Here is a 22,236-nt window from a genome sequence, read left to right as displayed (position 1 = left end):
TTGGTCAGTCTTGGGTCTCCATTGGAGGCTCAACTGAGAAAGGTTCTGCTTCCAAGCTCGTGTGATTATTATCAGGATTCAGTTCCTTGCAAGCTGTTGGATTCTGGCTGGTTGTTGACTCCTTCATTTGCTTACCATGTGACCATCTCAGTAGGTAGCTCACATTCGTGGCTGCTTATTTCTTCAAAGCCAGTAAGAAAGGGTTTTCTTGCTAGAAGAGGCATTGTGTTCTGGTGGAATGTTAGTATATATATTCTGTTACTTTTGCCATATTCTGTTGCTCAGGAGCAAGTCACAGATAATATACTCAGATGGAAGGGATTACACAGGGTAAACAGAGGCAGGAATCATGGTAGCCACCTTAGTCTGCTGGCCACACTAGATTTCACATGAAGATAGTATATGCTGATATGGTTTAAAAAAAAAAAAAAAACTGTAGCAATAACATTAGATGTGGAGACTAGCAAAAAAAATAAAAATAGGAGTAATGGTGCTGTCAGGGAAAGTTTATTTTAAGGGCTTTAGAGCTGCCAGTTGGTATTTGAGGTGATTCTCAATTTCTTATTGAATCCAAGGAGAGCTGTAGCCAGAGGAATTGATGAGGAAAGGCAAGTTTGAGGATTTAAAGGAGAAGTATAGTCTGAAAATCCCAGGCTTGATATTTGCTGGAAGTTGTTGGCAAGAAAGGGACTTTAGTATATTCCCTCATAACCAGGGTGTGTCTGATAGTCAATAGAAATGTCTTATTTTTGTTATCTGTTTTCCTCAGCTGTGATTCATTCTGTAGAAAAGATTGGGGCTTAGGCCTGGTATGCTTAAGCAAGTTAAACAGCTGTAACATGGGATGGATCACTTCATAATACCAGTATTAATAAAGTCATAGTAATTAACATCATTGAGCACTTAAGGACTAGATACCCTTCATGAATCACTGCCTTGTCATGGCTCAGGGGCTTGCATAACTCAATGAAGCTATGAACCGTGCTGTGCAAGGCCACCCGAAACAGATTATAGTGAAGAGTTTTGACAAAACGTGGTCCACTGGAGGAGGAAATGGCAGCCCACTCCAGTATTCTTGCTGTGAGAACTCCATGAACAGTATGAAAATGCAAAAAGATATGACACAGAAAGATGAGCCCCCTTCATCAGAAGGTGTCCAGTATGCTACTAAGAAAGTGTTAGTGTTAGTTGCTCGGTTGTGTCCAACTCCTTGCGACCCCATGGATGATAGCCCTTCAGGCCCCTCCATCCATGGAATTCTCCAGGCAAGGATACTGGAGTGGGTAGCCATTCCCTTCTGCAGGGGATCTTCCCAACCCAAGGATCAAACCTGGGTCTCCTGCATTGCAGGCAGATTCTTTACCATCTAAGTCACCAGGGAAGCAAAAATGCTGCTGAGAAGGTAGTGGTAGTGATTTAGTCACTAAATTGTATCCAACTCTTGCAATCCCTTGGACTTTAGCCTGCCAGGCTCCTCTGTCCATGGGATTTCCCAGGCAAGAATATTGGAATAGGTTGCCATTTCCTTCTCCAGGGGATCTTCCTGACCCAGAGGTCAAACCCGTTTCTTCTGCATGGCAGGCAGATTCTTTACCACTGAGCTACTAGAGTCACAGAGGGCAATTATTAATAGCTACAGAAAGAAGGAAACAGCTGGGCCAAAGCAGAAATAATGCTCAGTTGTGGATGTATCTGGTGGTGAAAGTAAAGTCTTAATGCTGCAAAGAACAGTATTCCATGGGAACCTGGACTGTTAGGTCCATGAATCAAGGTAAATCGGACATGGTCAAGCAGGAGATGGCAAGAGTTAACATTGACATCTTAGGAATCAGTGAACTAAAAGGGACAGGAATGGGAAAATTTAATTCAGATGACCATACATCTACTACTGTGGGCAAGAATCCCTTAGAAGAAATGGAATAGCCTTCACAGTCCTCAAGTCTGATATACAGTACTTGGGTGCAACCTCAAAAATGATAGAATGATCTTGATTCGTTTCCAAGGCAAACCGTTTAGCATCACAGTAATCCAAGTCTGTGCCCCCAACCACTGATGCTGAAGAAGCTGAGGTTGACTGGTGCTATGAAGACCTACAGCGTCTTCTAGAACTAACCAAAAAAGATGTCCTTTTCATCACAGGGGATTAGAATGCAAAAGTAGGAAGTCAAGAGATTCCTGAAATAACAGGCGAGTTTGGCCTTAGAGTACAAAATGAAGCAGGGCAAAGGCTAACAGTTTTGTCAACAGAACATGCTGGTCATAGCAAACACCCTTTTCCAGCAATCCAAGAGACGACTCTACACATGTACATCACCAAATGGTCAATACTGAAATCAGATTGATTATATTCTTTGTAGTTGAAGATGAAGAAACTCTATACAGTCAGCTAAAATAAGGCCTGGAACTGATTGTGGCTCAGATCATGAACTTCTTATTGAAAAATGTAGGCTTAAATTGAAGAAAATAGAGAAAACCACTAGGCTATTCAGGTATGACCTAGATCAGATCCCTCATGATTATTCAGTGAAAGTGATGAATAGATGTAAGGGATTAGATCTGATAGACAGAATGCCTGCAGAACTATGGATGGAAGTTTGTAACATTGTATAGGAGGCAGTGACCAAAACCATTTCAAAGAAAAAATGCAAAAGGCAAAGTGGTTTTCTGAGGAAGCTTTACAAATAACTGAGTAAAGAAGAAAAGCGAAAGGCAAGGGAGAAAGGGAAAGATATACCCAACTGAATGCAGAGTTCCAGAGAACAGCAAGGAGATAGAAGGCCTTCTTAAATGAACAATGCCAAGAAATAGAGGAAGACAGTAGAATGGGAAAGACTAGAGATCTCTTCAAGAAAATTGGAGCTATCAAGGGAACATTTTGTGCAAGGATGTGCATGATAAAGGAAAGAAACAGTAAGGACCTAACAGAAGCAGAAGCGATTAAGAAGAGGTGGTAAAAATACACGAAGAACTATACAAAAAAGGCCTTAATGACCCGGATAACCACAATGGAAGATCGATCATTCACCTGGAGCCAGACATCCTGGAGTGTGAAGCTGAGTGGGCATTAGGAACCATGAACTATGAACAAAACTATTGGAGGTGATGGAGTTCCAGCTGAACGGTTTAAAATCCTGAAAGATGATGCTGGTGAAGTGCTGCACTCAGTGTGTCAGCGCATTTGGAACACTCAGCAGTGGGACAAGACTGGAAAAGGTCAGTTTTCATTCCAGTCCCAAAGACACTGCCAAAGAATGTTCCAACTACTAGACTATTTTCACATGTTAGTAAGGTTATGCTCAAAATCCATCAAGTTAGGCTTCAGTAGTATGTGAACAGAGAACTTCAGATGTACAAGCTGGGTTTCAAAGAGGCAGAGGAACCAGAGAGCAAATTGCCAACATTTGTTGAATCATGGAGAGAGCAAGGGAATTCCAGAAAAACATTTACTTCGGCTTTATTGACTATGCTAAAGCCCTTGACTGTGTGGACCACAATAAACTTGAAAATTTTAAAGAGATGGGAGTACCAGAACACCTTACCTGTCTCCTTAAAAACCTATATGCAGGTCAAGAACAGTTAGAACCAGACATGCAACAATGAACTGGTTCCAAATTGGGAAAGGAGTATGACAAGGCTGTATATTATCACCCTGCTTATTTAACTTCTCTGCAGAGTACATCATGCGAAATGCCGGCTGGATGAATCACTAGCTAGAATCAAGATTGCTGGGAGAAATATCAACACTTCAGATATGCAGATACTATCATTCTAATGGCAGAAAGCAAAGAGGAACTAACGAGCCTGTTGATGAGGGTGAAAGAAGAGAGTAAAAAGCTGGCTTAAAACTCACCATTAAAAAGAAACTAAGATCATGGCATCTGGTCCCATCACTTCATGGCCAGTAGAAGGAGAAAAAATGGAAACAGTGACAAATTTTATTTTCTTAGGTTCCATAATCACCACAAATGATGACTCTAGCCATGAAATTAAAAGATGCTTGCTCCTTGGGAGGAAAGCTATGACCAACCTAGACAGCATATTAAAAAGCAGAGACATCACTTTGCCTACAAAGGTCCATATAGTCAAAACTATGGTTTTTTTAGTAGTCGTGTATGGATGTGAGAGTTGGACCATAAAGAAGGCTGAATGCCAAAGAATTGATGTTTTGAAACTGTGGTGCTGGAGAAGACCCTTGAGAGTCCCTTGGACTGCAAGGAGATCAAACCAGTCAATCCTAAAGGAAATCAACCCTGAATATTCATTGAAAGGACTGAAGCTGAAGCTCCAATACTTTGGCTCCTTGCTGCGAAGAGCTGACTCGTTTGAAAAGACCCTGATGCTGGGAAAGATTGAAGGCAGAAGGAGAAGAGGGTAGCAGAAGATGAGATGGTTAGATAGCGTCACCAGCTCCATGGACTTGAATTTGAGCAAACTCCGGGAGATAGTGGAGAGCAGAGGAGCCTGGCATACTGAGTGAGGTCCATAGTGTCGCAAAACTTCAGAGATGACTTAGCGACTGAACAATGACAAGGACTAGACACTTTCGTAATCCTATGAGGTTATTCCTTCATGGGGTTTGAAAATGGTATGAACATTTTATGATACTCTTAAGTTTACCAGTAAGTTACAGATAGGGAAGCCAAAAATTAATAGAAAAGTAGCTTATAAAAGGGGCTTCCCTGAAGGCTCGGTGGTAAAGAATCTACTTGCCAATTCAGGAAACATAGATTCAATCCCTGGGTTGGGAATAACCCCTGGGGAGGGAAATGGCAACCCACGTAAGTATTTTTGCCTAGGAAATTCCATGAACAGAGGAGCCTGACAGGCTATATAGTCCATGGGGTCGCAGAAAGAGTCAGACACAATGTAGGGACTAAAAAACAACAACTTATAAAAGATCACGTAGTTAATACGTAGTGGAGCCAGCAAGTATTGCAGAGTTGGGAAAAAAAAGAGTAAAAAACAGTTGGAAAGTGATAAAAGCAAAATAGAGAGCCTCAGCCTAGGTGATTCAGTATTTAATAGTGTTGTCCAATGGTTAAGATTACTTTCTTGAACCAGATTCTCTGGATTTGGATACTGACTTCACCAGTACTATCAAAATGACCATAGAGAAATTAATTAACCTGTCTGTGACTTTGTTTCCTTATCTGTAAAATGGGAATAATAATACTTACCTCAGGTTAGTTATGAGAATTAGATGAGTTAATGTATGAAAAGTGCTTAGATAAAACATTAACTGGCTCAGAATAAGTTTCATATTAAATATTCTTATAAAATAATAATTCTTAAAGCATTGGAGATAATGTGAAAGAGAAATTATGAAAGAAATACTATTAGAACAATTCCCAGAACTGAAAATTGTATGGGCCCAATGACTGAGTAACCAGAAAAGGAGACAGAAAAAAGATCCATACATGAAATTTTAGCATATCATGGATAAGAAGATTTTGAGAGCTCCCAGAGTAAAAAAGATAGGGCACATAGAAAAGACTGGAAATGAGAATACTGGATTTTTCAGTACAATTTTGGATTCTAGAAAAAAATAAAGCAGTACCCTGTACATTCAGAGAGAAAAAGGTTATTCTGGAATTTGTCTGTAGATAAACATAAGACAGGTTACTTTCATATAAGCAAGGACTCAAAATTTATCTTCCTTACATCCTTCCTTAGTAAACTAATAGAGAATGAGGTCCAGGAAATGGGATCCAACTGGAGAGAAAAGAAGAGGAAGTCTAAAGACCTTGACTTTGTAGGGAACTTAAATAGCAAACGATGGAGGATCCAGGGGAGAAAATTGAATCAATAGATTCTTTATTTGTGGCACCTGGAAAATAGTATTGGTAGGAATTTATTAGATCTGTTGGACTTCGGGAAATTAGTGGTACAAACATGAGATTAAGCAAATGAAGGACCAAGGCAATAATTAAAAAAAAATTGTTCAAGAAAAAATATAATACAAATTTGGCTCAGCAATGAATTGTATTTATGTAATTTATATAATATATAAACTATCATAAACACAGGATATTGAGTTAACCAAATTTTTATGTGACTTTATTAGGAAGAGAATGGGGAATAGAATGATTTAAGAAATCTACTTCATTTGCCATAAAAGTAAGTCTACAGATAATGTCTTGACAAAACAGTAACAGCAGTATAAGCATTATTATTTAGTAGGGCACAAAGTGAATTTTAGAGGAAATGGATAAGTTTAAATTTGTTGTTTCTGGAAGCAGTTTGGGAGCAGGCTTAGAAATTGTTCTTTTTGTTTATAATCTCTTGTAGCATCTATCTTTTTAAACTATCAGTGTATTATTAATTTTGAATGAAAATAATTTCCTAAAAAAAGTATGTGTATAGGTAATACACAAGTTAAAGAGAAATTAGTGATTTTAGTTCTGTCTCAAAAAATCCTTACTGGATTGAATTCCTAAATAGTTATTTCACTAAGTCTTTCGGATTGCTAGAGAGCTGAACATAGACATTTTCAGTGTCGCATGTCCTTCTGTCCCGTGGCAGCTGCCCATCATTTTGTAAGGAAAACAGCAGTTAGTAATACATAGGAAAAAGCAGTCCTAATCAGATATTAACTGCATAGTCACAATACTAATTCAGTAAAATGAAAAGAGATTAAAAAAACAATACAAATTATAGAGCTTCTGATCGCTGAGGTTCATCCCTACTTCAGGAAGCGGAGATACAACCTAGTTCATTTTAAAACAGTTTAATTTTGTCACTGCTGACTTGGGAAGATCCCTTGGAGAAGGGAAAGGCTACCCACTCCAGTATTCTGGCCTGGAGAATTCCATGGACTGTATAGGGTCTCAAAGAGTCGGACATGACTGAGCGAACTTTCACTAAACAGGTTTAGTGAAACTAAATGTTTCATTAAACATTTCACTAAATGTTTCACTCTTTCACTCTGCTTAGATGTTAGAGTCAAAGGGAAATTTTTGAAAGTGAAATTACACTGACAAATACAACAAAATTATGAAAGAGATGAGTTAGTACCTTAAGTTTAGAGAAATCAGATTTTTCAATTTCCTCTTGGGAAAGGTGATCAGATGTTATTGATCACTTGAGTTTTTAGAAAAATTGAATGTTTGAATAAAGTGGATCTGTTAAAAAATGTGTTCTTTAAAATTGTTTAGTGAAAGTTGCTCAGTTATGTCCGACTCTTTGTGACCCATGGACTATACAGTCCATGGAATTCTCCAGGCCCGAATACTGGAGTGGGTAGCCTTTCCCTTCTCCAGGGGATCTTCCCAGCCCAGGAATTGAACCCACGTCTCCTGCATTGCAGGTGGATTCTTTACCAGCTGAGCCACAAGGGAAGCCCAGTTTAAAACTGTTTATGCTTGTGTATATTTTTGTTACGGATGTGTTTAAAAAAATAATTTTGAGTGGAAGACCTCTATCTAGGAATTGTTACTGTTTTCAGTTGGGTAAACTTTACTGAAGAACATAAAATATGGGCTTCCCTTGTGGCTCAGCTAGTAAAGGCTCTGCCTGCAATGCGGGAGACCTGGGTTCAATCCCTGGGCTGGGAAGATCCCCTGGAGAAGGGAAAGGTTACCCACTCCAGTATTCTGGCCTAGAGAATTCCATGGACCCCCATGGGGTTGCAAAGAATTGGACACACTGAGTGACTTTCACTTCACTTTACATACTATTTGGATCTTGCTAGTGGCTTCCCTTGGAGAAGGCAGTGGCACCCCACTCCAGTAATCTTGCCTGGAAAATCCCATGGACGGAGGAGCCTGGTAGGCTGCAGTCCATGGGGTGGCTAAGAGTCAGAGACGACTGAGCGACTTCCCTTTTACTTTTCACTTTCATGCATTGGAGAAGGAAATGGCAACCCACTCCAGTGTTCTTGCTTGAAGAATCCCAAGGACAGGGGAGCCTGGTGGGCTGCCATCTATGGGGTTGCACAGAGTCAGACACGACTGAAGTGACTTAGCAGCAGCAGCAGTGGCTTCCCTGGTGGCTCAGATGGTAAAGAGAAAGAAAGAAGAAATGTTCAAAATTGGAAACATGGAGGCTTTTAGGACCTATGCATAGCTGCTTTCAACTTTATTCTCTAGTCTTACCTCCCAAGTTTAGTGCTTAGCCCTCTGACTGTCCTTTGTTCTATCTTTCCAGCTCCTCTTCTACACTCTTGACACGCTCCACCCCTAGCACTTCCATGTGAAATGCTTCCTGTTCTTTAAGGTCCAATCAGATGTTGTCTTTTCCACAGTATTTTGTTTGCCTCCTTGCTCGCTGGGAATACTTACCTCTGTTGAACTCTCAGTGCATTAAATTCTCTGTATTATGGTTGTTTTCATCTATTTTTTAATTAAAAATTTTAAAGTTATATTAGCCCACTATTTTATTTCAGATTCATATGAACACCTTATGAAAATTACAGTCTTGGATGGTAAAGAGCAAACATGCAGAGAAGTAGGACTGTCATGGAAACGGCTATCTGGACTGCAAACTAAGGAATGATGCTTTGGCCCACATGGTTTAGGGTGTGTTCCCTGTTTCATATAGATAAAGCAAGACCAACAGCAGTAACATCTAAGGAGATGATGACATACTTTCCTTTTTTTTTTTTTTTTGGTATCATTGACATAATATTATATTAAGTTTCAGGTGTACAACATGGTGATTCATAGTTTTTAAAGGGTTAGGGTTATATACCAGTTATAGTTTTTGTAAAACATTGGCTTTATTCCCTTTGCTGTAATTATGGTTGCTCTTAAATATGCTTACCACGATTATCTTCTCTGCTTGGGTATCTGTCGTCTAGAGTATATTATATAGGCTGAATGCTTAGAGAATTTTCGCTTTAATTATTATGTAAATACAGATTCAGGGTTCTAACAAAGCAGCCCTTCCTAAAAGTAAATTGTTTTAATGGGTTTACCATCTTCCCTCAATCCTTTCTTATCTGTCCCTTCATGTGTATGAGTTGTTTTAGTCATTGCTCACAGACGACTTTTGATTTTTGTCTTTCAGTCTTACCTCCAGTATTAGTGCCTCGTCATAATGAATTCAATCCACAACACAGCCTTCTGGTTCAGTTTAGAAACTTAAGCCACAATGAACCGCACATGCCACAAAATGCAACGTTTCCTGATTCTTTCCATCAGCCCAACAACACTCCTTTTCCCTTATCTCCAAATAGTCCCTACCCGCCTTCCCCTGCTAGCAGCACATATCCCAACTCCCCAGCAAGTTCTGGACCAGGAAGTCCATTTCAGCTCCCAGGTAAGAATTTATTTTATTGACACAAAAAATAACTCCTAAGAATTAGCATTTGTTCTAATACTGCTGATCCTCTGGGTCAGCTGTTAATATGTCAAGAACTAACTATTTTTGACTATTCTTTGGTAATTGTTTGATTTCCAGAAGAGTTTTGAATTTTATTTTGCCAAGTGCTGTATGTTTAAAAATGCAAGTAGATACATTTTTCACAAAATATAATAGTCCTAAAATGTGTATGGAACCACAAAAGATACAGAATAACCGAAGCAGTTTTCCGAAAGAGGGACAAAGCTGAAGGCAAAGCTGAAGGCATCATACTCCCTGATTTCAAACTGTATTACCAAGCTGTAATAATAAAAATAATATAATATTGGCATACAAACAAACACATAGATCGTGCAACAGAGTAGAGTGTCAAGAAATCAACTCATGCAAAAATTGTCAATTAATTTACAACAGAGGAGCCGCAAATGTACATGGGGGAAGGACAGTGTCTTCCATAAATACGTTGGTGAAACTGGACAGACACATGCAAAAGGATGAAATTGGACCATTGTCTTACACCACACCCAAAAATTAACTCAAAATAGATAGAGTTTAATGTAAGACCTCAAATCATAAAACTCCTAGAAGAAAACATATATACTAAGCTCCTTAACTAGGTCTTGCTGATGATTTTTTTTAATCTGACACTAAAAGCAAAAGCAACAAAAGCAAAAATAAACAAGTGAAACTATATCAGACTAAAGCATTTCTGCACAGCAGGGGAAACCATCAATAAAATAAAAGGGCAGCCTACTGAATGGAAGAAAATTTTTGCAAATGATGTATCCAATAAGGGGCTGATATCCAAAATTTGTAGGAAGAACTCATACGACACAGTGGCAAAAAAAAAAAGTCTGTTAAGATCTGAATACATATTTATCCAAAGAAGACATTCTTTTGGCCAATAGATAGATGGAAAGATGCTCTAGACATCACTAATTGTCAGGGAAATGCAGGTCAGAACCACAGTGAGATATTACCTTACCCTTATTACAATGACTGTTTATCAGAAAGGTGGACATAACAAGTGTTGGTGAGGATTTGGAGGAAAGGGAATTCTTGTGCACTGTTGGAATGAAAATTAGTGTGGCCAGTTTTGAAAACAGTAGAATTTCCTCAAAAAATAAAAAATAGAACTGCCATATGCTTCTTTAATTCTACTTTTGGATATTTATCCAAAGAAAACAAAAGCACTGACTCAGGAAGGTATCACCCCTCTCATGTTTATTGTGACTTTATTTATAGTCGCCATGATTTGGAAGCAACCTAAGTGTTAATTTATGGATAAAGAATATATGATAAATACACACACAAATATTATCCAGCCATAAAAAAGAATGAGATCTTGCCATCTGTGACAACATGGATGAATCTTGACAGCTTTATGCTAAGTGAAATAAGACTGAGAAAGACAAATACTGTTATGATCTCCCTTATATGTGGACTTAAAAAAAACAACTAGGCTCATAGATACAGAGGACAGCCACCTCTGGTTGCCAGAGGTGGTGAAAAAGCAGTTGAGGGAAGTGGGTGAACTGTTTTTATTTTTTTTAGTTTACATAAATGGAAGTGTTTAAAAAAGCAAACACAGTTTGGGGGAGATTGGCGATTACCCTTTAAGAACAGTGACAATAAGGTAGATAAAATTTAAAAGTTGCACTCACTCCTCCAACCCACCTTCCCTTATCTCTGCTTGATCGTTCTCTATGGCATGTATTACAATCCAGTGTAGTATATTTTGTCTTTACTTATAATCTGCCTCTTCCCCCTCCCAACTTGTCCATAAACTCCATGAAAAAAGGGATTTCATAGCATCTTTTGTTTATTGCTACATCTCCAGTACCTACGTCAGAGTCTAATATGCAGTAGATCCTCCAGTAAATATTTGTTAAATAAATAGATGAAATTATAGCAACACATAAATATATTTACTGCTAGCTATGTAGATATACCTATATGTTAAGTGGTTGCCAGTGCAGATTGAGAGTTTGAAGCCAAATGGTGCTAACTTGAATGATTTCATAGAGAGGAGTCCTATATACAGTAAAGGCAGAATGTAGTAAAAACTTATCAAAAACATAAAGACAGAAAATGACTCTGTCTGATGAATATGAAGGAAAGTAGATAATCGGAAACAAAGTGTCGTTAGATATCAGTTGGCCATATATTGGACCAAATGACTAAATCTATGTATGCCACTAGGCATTACAATTAAGTTCTGTCAAAGCAACAAAGGAAGTGGCTATATCCGACTTGTTAAATATTTTCATAAAGTTTTTACTACCGAATACCATTTATCAAGTGCCTTTTATAGATGAAAGATATCACATTAAATTTAATCTTCAGAACGTCCATGTGAGATATTATTCTTATTTTACAGATGGAAGATGAAACTGGTATTAACCCCAAGAGTTTAAGTACCTTACTTAAGGTCACATAGCTAATAAGTGGGGGTTCAGGCTCAGGTTTCTCTGACTCTAGTCTGTGCTTTTTTAACTTTGCTACATTGCTTGTCAAATCATTTTATACTTTGATAGCTTAAAATGCGGAGAAGGCAGTGGCACTCTAGTCCAGGACTCTTGCCTGGAAAATCCATGGATGGAGGAGCCTGGTAGGCTGCAGTCCATGGGGTCGCGAAGAGTCGGACACGACTGAGCGACTTCACTTTCACTTTTCTCTTTCATGCATTGGAGAAGGAAATGGCAACCCACTCCAGTGTTCTTGCCTGGAGAATCCCAAGGACAATGGAGCCTGGTGGGCTGCCATCTATGGGGTTGCACAGAGTCGGACAGGACTGAAGCGACTTAGCAGCAGCAGCAGCAGCAGCAGCTTAAAATGAACTCCAGTTATCTTTAATTAGATAACTGATGCACTGATTTGCCTGGAGAAGGATCATAAGCAGATTTTTAAAGTAGCTAAATTTTATTAATGGCATGCATGGTCTTGTATGGTTAAATCATTAGAAATATTGAAATGCCTCCTATTGCAGGCAGTCATATGTAAATATATACTTAGTGGTTTCTTCATTGCAATGAAATACCAATTGAAAAGGATTTAAGTTCCAACTGTTTAACTTGCTCTTAGGTGTCTTTTCAGAAACTAATTTTCATCCTTTGTACTCCAGTCAGTGCCGATTGGTAGCTCTGTCTCAAAATACATCTTGTACAAACCTTGAGGTGAAAGACAAGTTATATATTCAGATAGATGTTCAGTATTTATAGTTACTGAGACAAAGAAGTATGGCTATAGCTTTTGTAAAGGTTTGCAGCCGGAAATGTTTTAACTGAAAAGATTTTGTAGTTCATTTTGTTTCCTTAGAGCCATAGGACATAATGCCATTGTAAGACATCGTAAAAGAATTAGATAGCTGCTGTTAGTGTTGCAAATTTTGAAAGAGCATGGTTTTATTTTCCAGTTTTAAATAACAATACAGTGTGTAATGATCTTGGCAATTTAAGAATGTCTCTTTAGATATCTGAACGAGGATAATATATGGCCTTCAGATTGATTTACAGCAGTTGCAGTTTCTCTGAGCATATGATTCTAAGCAAATGAAGGCAAAATTCTTGACCTTAAATTCTATTGTAGTGAATTTTAGCAGTGATAATACTATGCTGGATTGGACCAAATTCATGTGGACTGGTAGTAGGTTTCTGGTGGCTAAGGGGTATGCTGTCTTTTCTCCTTTTGCCTTGCCCTAAGGTAGCATCCTGCATTTTTGTGTATCTGTGATGTTTGGTAATGAATCCTACTGGCAATTTTTAAGAACTTTCTGATACATTTAGATTTAACTTTGAGCAAGATAAAGATTTTAACTATTATTATTTTGGGACTCTAACTTGTCTTTTTTTCTTCCTGTTAGCTGATACTCCTCCTCCTGCCTATATGCCACCAGATGATCAGATGGGTCAAGATAATTCCCAGCCCATGGATACAAGCAATAATATGATTCCTCAGATTATGCCCAGTATATCCAGCAGAGGTAAGAAGTACAATGCTTATTTTGTTGTTTTTGCTCTTTAAAAAAAAAACAACAAACAAACAACTTCTCAGTCACTTTTAGAAGCCAGCTTTATTGAGTTATAGTTTATATACCATGAATTTATCCATTTTAAGTATATGATTCAATGATTTTTTAAAAATGTATAAAATTTTAAAATTACCATGATCTAGTTTTAGAACAGTTTTACAATGCTTTAAAAATATCCCATATGCCTGTTTGCAATCTATCCTCTCATACCCCCAACTCCAGAAACCTTCTAATCTGTTTTCTGTACCTATAGATTTGCCTTCTCTCATTTCATATAAATAGAATCACAGAATGTGCAGTCCTCAAGATTCATCAATTTTGTACCATGTATCAGTAGTTTATTCTTTTTCATTGCTGAATAGTATTTCATTGTATGGATACACCACATTTGGTTTACCCATATATCAGTTGATAAACATTTGAATTGTTGGTAGTTTTTTGCTAGCATGAACAATGCTGTTATGAATGTTTGCAAATACTAAGTCTTTGTTTTTCTTTTTCTGAGTCATATGGTAAATTTAAGTATTTAAGAGAAACAGCCAAACAACTATAAATGGTAGTACCATTTTTACGAGTACCATATGAGTGTGCTAGTTTTTCCATACCCTTCTGACACTTGTTATTGTTTATCTTTTTGATTGTAGTTATTCTGTTGGGTATAAAGTGGTGTCTCCTTTGTTTTAATTTGCATTTTCCTACTGAGGAATGATTTTGAACATTTTTAATGTACCTAGCCATTCATACATCTTCTTTGGTTTATTTAAATCTTTTGCCTTTTTTTTGAAATTGAGTTGTCTTATTGAGTTGTAAGAGTTCCATATATTTGGACCCAAGTCCTTTATCAGACATATGATTTGCAAATATTTTCTCTCACTCTGTGGATTGTCTTTTCATTTTATTAATGGTGTCCTCTGAAGCACAAAAGTTTTTCATTTTGATGAAATTACCAGTTTTTTTTTCCTGGATTATGCTTTTGGTGTTGCATCTAAAAAACCTTTGTCTGTCCCAAGGTCATAAAAAATATTCTCCTGTGTTTTCTCCTAGCAGTTCTTTAGCTCTTATATTTAGGTCTGTGATTGATTTTAAGTTTTTTTTATGGTTATGGTCTAAAGTCATCTTTGTTCAAGTAGATACCGAGTTGGTTCTAGCACTGTTTGTTGATAGGAGTATCATGTTGTCTTCTCTTTTAGGAATCAGTTGACTATAAATGTAAGGGTTTATTTCAGGATGCTAAATTTTGTTTATTGTTTTGTATATCTTTTCCTTAAAATCTTAATCACTAAAGTTTTATAGTAAGTTTTGAAAACAAGAAGTGTTAGTCCTCCAATTTTGTTCTTTTTGAAAATTGTTTAGCAATTCTACATTCTTTGCATATTTCCATATCATTTTAGTATCAGTTTTTCAATTTCTGTCCCCCTCAAAAAAATTCCTCCTTGGATTTTGATAGAGGTCACTTTGAATCTTCAATCAATATGGGGAGGTATGCCATCATCTTCTAGTACACGGACATGGATTATACTCTGTGTTCTCCATTTGTTTAGACCTTCAACTTCAGTATAAGTCTTTTACTTATTTTCTTTTTAAATTTATTCCTCAGTGAGTGGAATTTTTTAAAAATTTTGTGTTTGGATTCTTCATTGATAGATAGAAATAAAATTGACTGGATGAAGGCTGTCAAAAGGCACAAACTTCCAGCTGTAAGATAAATAAGTACGAGGGACATAATGTACAACATGATAAATGTAATTAACACTTCTCTGTGTTATATATGAAGTTGTAAAGAGAGTAAATCCTAAGAGGTCTCATCAGAAAGAAAATATTTTTTTTCCTGCTTCTTTAATTTTGTGTCTATATGAGTTGATGATGGAGGATCTCCCAGGTGGCTCAGTGGTAAAGAATCTGCCTGCCAGTGCAGGAGATGCAGGAGGCCACAGGTTTGATCCCTGGGTCAGGAAAATCCCCTGGAAAAGAAAATGTCAACCCACTCCAGTATTTTTGCCTGGGAAATCCCATGGACAGGGGAGCCTGGAGGGCTACAGTCTCTGTGGTCACAGAGTCAGACACGACTGAGCGCGCATGCATGAGTTGATGAGGTTCATTAAACTTATTGTGATAATCATTTCATGATGTATGTATGGCAAATCATTATGCTGTGTACCCTAAACATACAGTGCTGGTGTCATTTGTATCTCAATAAAACTGATGAGAAAGACTTAAAATTTTTTTTAATTAAAAACTACAATTGCCTGCATTGACAGGCAGATTCTTTATCACTGAGCCACCTGTCTTCTGAATTTGCTTATTCTAGCCACTGCATCTAAGTGGAATCATGTAATGTTTGTCCCTTTGTATCTAGTTTATTTCACTTAGCATAATGTTTTTAAGGTTTATCCAGGTTGTAGCATATATTAGAATTTCATTCCATTTTAAGGCTGAGAAGTATTCTGTTGTAAGCATATATACCACATTTTGTTTATCCATCTATCAGTTCATGGACATTTGGTTTGTTTACACCTTTTGGCTATTCTGAACAATACTGCTAAAAAACATTGGTATACAGGTTTCTGTTTGAGTCTCTGTTTTTTAATTCATTTTGTATTACATACCTGGGAGTAGAATTGCTAGATTTTATGGTAATTCTCTTTAGCTTTTTTGAGGAACTGGCAAACTGTTTTCCACAGTGGCTGCACCATTACATTTTCACCAGTATTGCAGTGGATTTCCAATTTCTCCATATTTTTGCCAACGTTCGTTATTTTCTTTTTTCTTTTGATAATAGTATCCTAATGGGTATGAAGTGGTATCTCAATTGTGTTTTTTAAAGTCATTTTGTTTTGAGACCTTAAACTTCTTAATTTGTCACAAGTTTACATGAAGTAAGGTATTGGCACTTTAGTTTCTTGAAAGAATGATGTCCTTGTGTGTATTTTATAGTGTCTGTGATGATATGGGATGACTGTATGTCCCATAAGCCCTGCATTCCTAAGAATAAATTTCAGGCCCCCTGATAATCTTGTTAATGTTTAAATAGTACCTTGGCTTTTTCAAGATTAGAATTTATCTAGGAATTTTGTCATACTAATTTGCTTAATATTCATAGTATCTACCTTCATTTAGAGCAGACTGTCTCAGAACATGAATTTATGGATTTGAATTCCTGCATCTCCACTTATTTGCTTCGCAGCTTAGGGTGGCTTTTAAAATATATCTAAGCCTAAATTTCTCCATTTGTAAAATAAAGAGATAATAACTACATAGGATTATTAGTATGTTGATTGACTTTGACTGTATTTATAATGATCTTAGTATACAGCATCAGGTAATTCCCCAAAAATGATATTATCATCCTCTTTCTAAAAATTTGGAGTCTGTTTACCCCATCTATCATTTTCCTTCTTTCTTTTGATTCTCCAGAGATTGGAGAGTGCAGTTTAGTGGTGATGTATATTAAATATTTCTTGGATTATAGTTTCTTAGCCAAACAACTGAGACCCTTTAGAAGAACCTGGCACTCAAGTCTTCTCACCCTCCTAGATGTCTTTTTTCACCAGAGTTTCTTCTCACTTGGAAAATTAGAGTTAAATTGCAATGCTGTGAATCACCAGTTAACAAGATGTCCTTTGCCTTGAGCAGGGTCGCAGACCTTTTGATTTTCTTCTTTTCATTCTAAACAAAATTGTCTTTTTTGTTTTGCTTATCTTGGCTCTAGTCTTTCATGAGATTGTTATAACTTCCTGCTACTCATCTATACATGTGTTTGATTATGAGTCCCTCCTTGTTCCATCTTTTATATAAACTTCTTTAAAATCTGAGCTCTTAGAACTTTGCTCTATAGGTCCTCATTGGTTTTTTTTTTCCATGTACCTCCTCATCTGAATTCTTTGCAGCTGTGTAATTAAAACTGAGTTTTAAAAGTCAACCAACTCTTTTGTGGTGTCTACATAGTGTGACTTACTCTTAACATTTTTCTTGGACATTTTAAAAAATTTCTGCCTTTCTTGAAAGAAAACTGACAATTCATGACTTTTCTTTCTAATTTCAGCTCCAAGACAGACACTCTACTAGTGCTGGATGAAGAACTTCCACGTGTCTCTTCCATCCATTGTGTCCATTAGGAATTGTTGATTTTTAACACTGATAAGAATTTGGCTAATGTTTTATATTTTATACAAACCTTTTTCCATAGGCTATTCTGGCACTTAGAACTTCAAATGTATACCACCTTTTACCCAAAGATCACTCATTTGGTTGTGTTTTTTCCTTTCTTTCTTTTTTTTTAAACAAACTATTTTTTAGATTCACAGCAAATTTGAGCGAAAAGTACAGAGTTCCCACATACCCTCTCCCCCTACGCATGTACAGCTTCCCCCACTACCTGCACCAGAGTGATACATTTATTACAATCTATGAACCTACATTGATACATCATTATCACCCCAGATGTATAATTTACATTAGGATTCATTCCTGGTATAATACATTCCTTGAGTTGTAACAAATGAATGATGACATGTAGCCATCATTTATAGTATCATATAGAATAATTTCACTTCTTTAAAAGTCCTCTGTGCTCTGCCTGTTCGTTCTCCCTCTTTCCTAACCCCTGGCAACCACTAATCTTTTTATTGTCTCTATAGTTTTGCCTTTTCCAGAATGTCTTGTAATTGGAATTTTATAGTATGTAGCCTTTTCAGATTAGCTTCTTCACTTAGTAATATGCACCAAAGTCCCTCCCCTCCATGTGTTTTCATGGCTTGATAGTGCATTTCTTTTTCATGCTGAATAATATTTGGTTGTCTGGTATACTACAGTTTATTTGTCCATTCACACATTGAAGGATATCTTGGTTGCTTCCAAGTTGTGGCCATTATGAATAAAGCTTCTGTAAACATCTCTCTACAGTTTTTGTGTGGACCTAAGTTTTTGACACCTCCAGGCAAACAGTGAGGAACATATTTGCTGGATTGTATGCTAAGAGTTTGTTGCCTTGTAGGAAGTCAGCAAATTGTCTTCCAAAGTGGCTGTACCATGTTACATTCTCACCAGCAGTGAATGAGTTTCTATTGCTCCACATCTTCACCAGCATTTGGGATTGTCAGTGTTTTGGATTTGGCAATTCTAATGGTTTTGGTAATTCTAATGCAGTAGTATCTCCTTGCTATTTTGATTTGCATTTCCCTGGTGACATACAATGTGGAGCATCTTTTTATATGCTTATTTGCTTTTGTGTATATCTTCTTCAGTGAGGTGTCTGTTCATATCTTTGACCAGTTTTTCTCATTGGCTTATTCATTTTCTTATTGAGTTTTAAGAGTTCTTTGTATTTGTGTAACAGTCCTTTACTAGATGTGGCTTTTGCAAATATATTCTCCCATTCTGTGGCTTGTCTTCTCATTCTCTTGACAGTGTCTTAAAGAGTAGAAGTTTTTAATTTTTAATGAAATCTAGCTTGTCAATTATTTCTTCAGTGATCATACCTTGGTATTGTATCTAAAAAGTCATTACCATATTCAAGGTCATCTATATTTTCTCCTCTGTTTTTTTGAGATGATTTTCATAGAGTGTCTACTATAGTTTTATAGCCAGTTTTTAAGTTGGGTGGTGTTAGTCTTCTTGGTTTGGTTTTCAGTATTGTGTTGGCTGTTCTGGGTCTTTTGCCTTTCCATGTAAACTTCAGAATCAGTTTACAAGATGATTTGCTGAAGTTTTTATTGGGATTTCATTCACTCTTAAGTCATGGTGGGAAGAACTGAGGCTTCCTGCACATGATCATAGAGTGTATTTCTACTTATTTAGTTCCTTCTTTGAATTCTTTATTTAGAATTTCATAGTTTCAACATATATTTCTTACCTGTTTTGTTTGTTTGCTTTTTACCTAAATATTTCATTGTTTGAGTGCTGCTATGAATGATAATGAATTTTATTTCAAATTCTACTTGCTCATTGCTGGTATAGGAAAGTGATTGACTTTTGTATATTAACCTTATATCCTATAACTTTCCTATAATTGCTTATCAGTTTTAGGAGGTTTTCTGTCATTTCAGTTTTTTTGCATAGATAATCTTGTCATTTGTGAACAAAGACAGTTTTATGTCTTCCTTCTCAATCCATATAACTTTTCTTTTATTTTCTCTTACTGCATTAGCTGGGATTTCCAATATGCTGTTGAAAGGGAGTGGTGAGCACATCCTTGCTTTGTTACTGATCTTAGCAGAAAAACTTCTAGTTTTTCACCCTTAAGCATGACATTAGCTGGAAGTTTTTTGTAAATGTTCTTTATATCAAGTTGAAGTTACCCTCTATTCTTAGTTTGCTAATAGTCTTAATTTTTTAGTCCAAATTTTTGTTTAAAATAATTTTACAGATGCTGGTATAGTTGTCTTTCAGTTTGTTGAAACAGAGCTTTTGTCATCTCAAATTTAAACCTGGATTTGATTCTGCTAGAAAAGAAACTTAAAATGTAATGTTGCCCATCCTTGTATATGCATAATTTATAAAAAACTTTTATGATCAAAGGATTTCTGGGGAATTCCCTGGCAGTCCAGTGGTTAAGATTTCACCTTCCAATGCAGGGAGTGTGGGTTTGATCCCTGGTCAGGGAGCAAAGACCCCATATGCCTCCTGGCCAAAAAACAAAGCATAAAAGCAACAGAAGCAACAAATTCAATAAAAATTTCATTGTAACAAATGCAATAAAGACTTTTAAAATGGTCCATATCAAAAAAATCTTAAAAAAAGAAAAAAAGCACTTCTGATGTTTTTTTTTTTTTCTTTTTTGATACAGACTGAAAGCCAGAAAGGCAATGAGACGTCAGTGAAATATCTGAAAATTTTCTTTTTCATATAGTGCTTGAGTTGTGTTAAAGGAAACCCCAATATAGTTTTGAGTTTCTGATAATCATTAAACATTGTTTTTGTGTCTGGTTTGTTTACAGATGTTCAGCCTGTCGCCTATGAAGAGCCCAAACATTGGTGTTCAATTGTCTATTATGAATTAAACAATCGTGTTGGGGAAGCTTTTCATGCATCTTCTACTAGTGTGTTAGTAGATGGATTCACAGACCCTTCGAATAACAAAAGTAGATTCTGCTTGGGATTGTTGTCAAATGTTAATCGTAATTCAACAATTGAAAACACTAGGCGACATATTGGAAAAGGTAATGTTGTCATTTTCCTACATTCAGTTGAATTCAGTTGTGTGTTGTGCTTGCTATGCACCCTGCATTATGTAAGGGCATACAAAGAAACTTAAGGCATGGTCCTGCCCTCAGGTTGCAATACAGAAGAAGGTGTTAAGTAGAGATGTACTCAGACTTCTTTTCTTTATCCTGCCTATTTTTTCTTCATAGTACTTCGGATCTGAAATCATACTATTCTGTATTTTTTCATTTTCAGTCTTCTTGACTGAAATACAAGCTATACAGAAATTTGCATTGTTCATAACAGTATCTTTAGCAATTAGAACAATGCCTGGCTCATAGTACCTACACAGGAAATATTTGTAAAATATATGAATGCTAGTGAAGAATTAAAATTTTTAAATTATGATCTTTGTGGAATATTTTGGGTTGAGATGACTTGTAAGAATTTTCATTATGATGGAGGAGCAGGATTACTGGTAGAACAGTTTGAATAACTTAAGTCTTCAGTGGCTTCACTACCACTCTTCCTACCTTTAAATTCAGGTAACAGTGTTCTATTTATAATTCATCCTCCAAGACAGTTGCTACAACAAACAAGGAACTTTTCACATTGCAGTGAAATTGTCTCATGCGTTAAGTGGTCAGAGAGGAAACCTATCCCATGTCGGGCTGTTTGCCTATCTTTGAAGTTTTGTTTTTATTACTTTTTGCTGCTTTGACTTGAGAAGATCTTAGGAACAAAAGGTAAATAACTTTAATTGTAATATGATTTCTTATAGAAGAGACTCAGAAAAATACTGTGTCCAAAAATAAATTGGAAAGGAAGTTTCCATTCTTTTTTGACTGAACTATTAACTTGCTATAATTTTTTAGGTAAAAATGCCCCACTTCTATTCATTGATTTTTCATTCTACAGTAGGATAATTTAAGAGAAATCTGCTTGGTGAATTCTTAAATACTAGACTCATTTTACCCTTTTTTTCCTAGTATATAGTTCTAGGATCCTTTCTTCCAGGGGAAGTATTTGCTCAGAAACAGAACATACTTTTTAATGTCATAGCCTGATACCACTCTGTGAATCACACATATGTACTACGATGGTCTTTTTAGTACTACGTGCAGTAGTGAAAAGTTGGGAACAACTTGAGCTTTAGCTATATAGTTTGAACTTTTAAATAGTGAACATTCATATATTATTTCGGAGAAGGCAATAGCAACCCACTCCGGTACTGTTGCCTGGAAAATCCCATGAATGGAGGAGCCTGGTAGGCTGCAGTCCATGGGTTCGCTAAGAGTCGGACACTTCACTTTCACTTTTTACTTTCATGCATTGGAGAAGGAAATGGCAACCCACTCCAGTGTTCTTGCTTGGAGAATCCCAGGGACGGGGGAGCCTGGTGGGCTGCCATCTATGGGGTTGCACAGAGTCAGACACAACTGAAGCGACTTAGCAACAGACGCAGCATATATTATTTATATATTTTTTAAAAATACCAAAAACATTTTTTAAAGGAAAAAGAATAGCAAGAAGAGATAAGAAAGCCTTCCTCAGTGATCACTGCAAAGAAATAGAGGAAAACAACAGAATGGGAAAGACTAGAGATCTCTTCAAGAAAATTAGAGATACCAAGGGAACATTTCAGGCAAAGATGGGCTCGATAAAGGACAGAAATGGTATGGACCTAACAGAAGCAGAAGATATTAAGAAGAGGTGTCAAGAATACACAGAAGATGTATAAAAAAAAATCTTAATGATTTGGATAA

At 36.6% G+C, this 22,236-nt stretch overlaps 1 protein-coding gene across 1 annotated transcript in view; it reads left to right on the top strand.

Moving 5' to 3' along the window:
* Positions 1-22,236, top strand: part of SMAD5 (SMAD family member 5) — a 62,646-nt gene that overhangs the window by 30,064 nt on the left and 10,346 nt on the right. Inside the window, exons 3-5 of the mRNA XM_010844478.1 lie at positions 9,007-9,258; positions 13,163-13,282; positions 20,266-20,487. Of these exons, the coding sequence (XP_010842780.1) occupies positions 9,007-9,258; positions 13,163-13,282; positions 20,266-20,487 (594 nt within the window). The remainder of the gene's footprint in view (positions 1-9,006; positions 9,259-13,162; positions 13,283-20,265; positions 20,488-22,236) is intronic.

The sequence above is a fragment of the Bison bison genome, unplaced genomic scaffold, assembly GCF_000754665.1.
Source record: "Bison bison bison isolate TAMUID 2011002044 unplaced genomic scaffold, Bison_UMD1.0 scf7180017864203, whole genome shotgun sequence".
NCBI classification, from domain to species: Eukaryota; Metazoa; Chordata; class Mammalia; order Artiodactyla; family Bovidae; genus Bison; species Bison bison.
The sequence above is the reverse complement of the archived record's forward strand: the minus strand, read 5'-3'. Positions and strand labels throughout refer to the sequence as shown.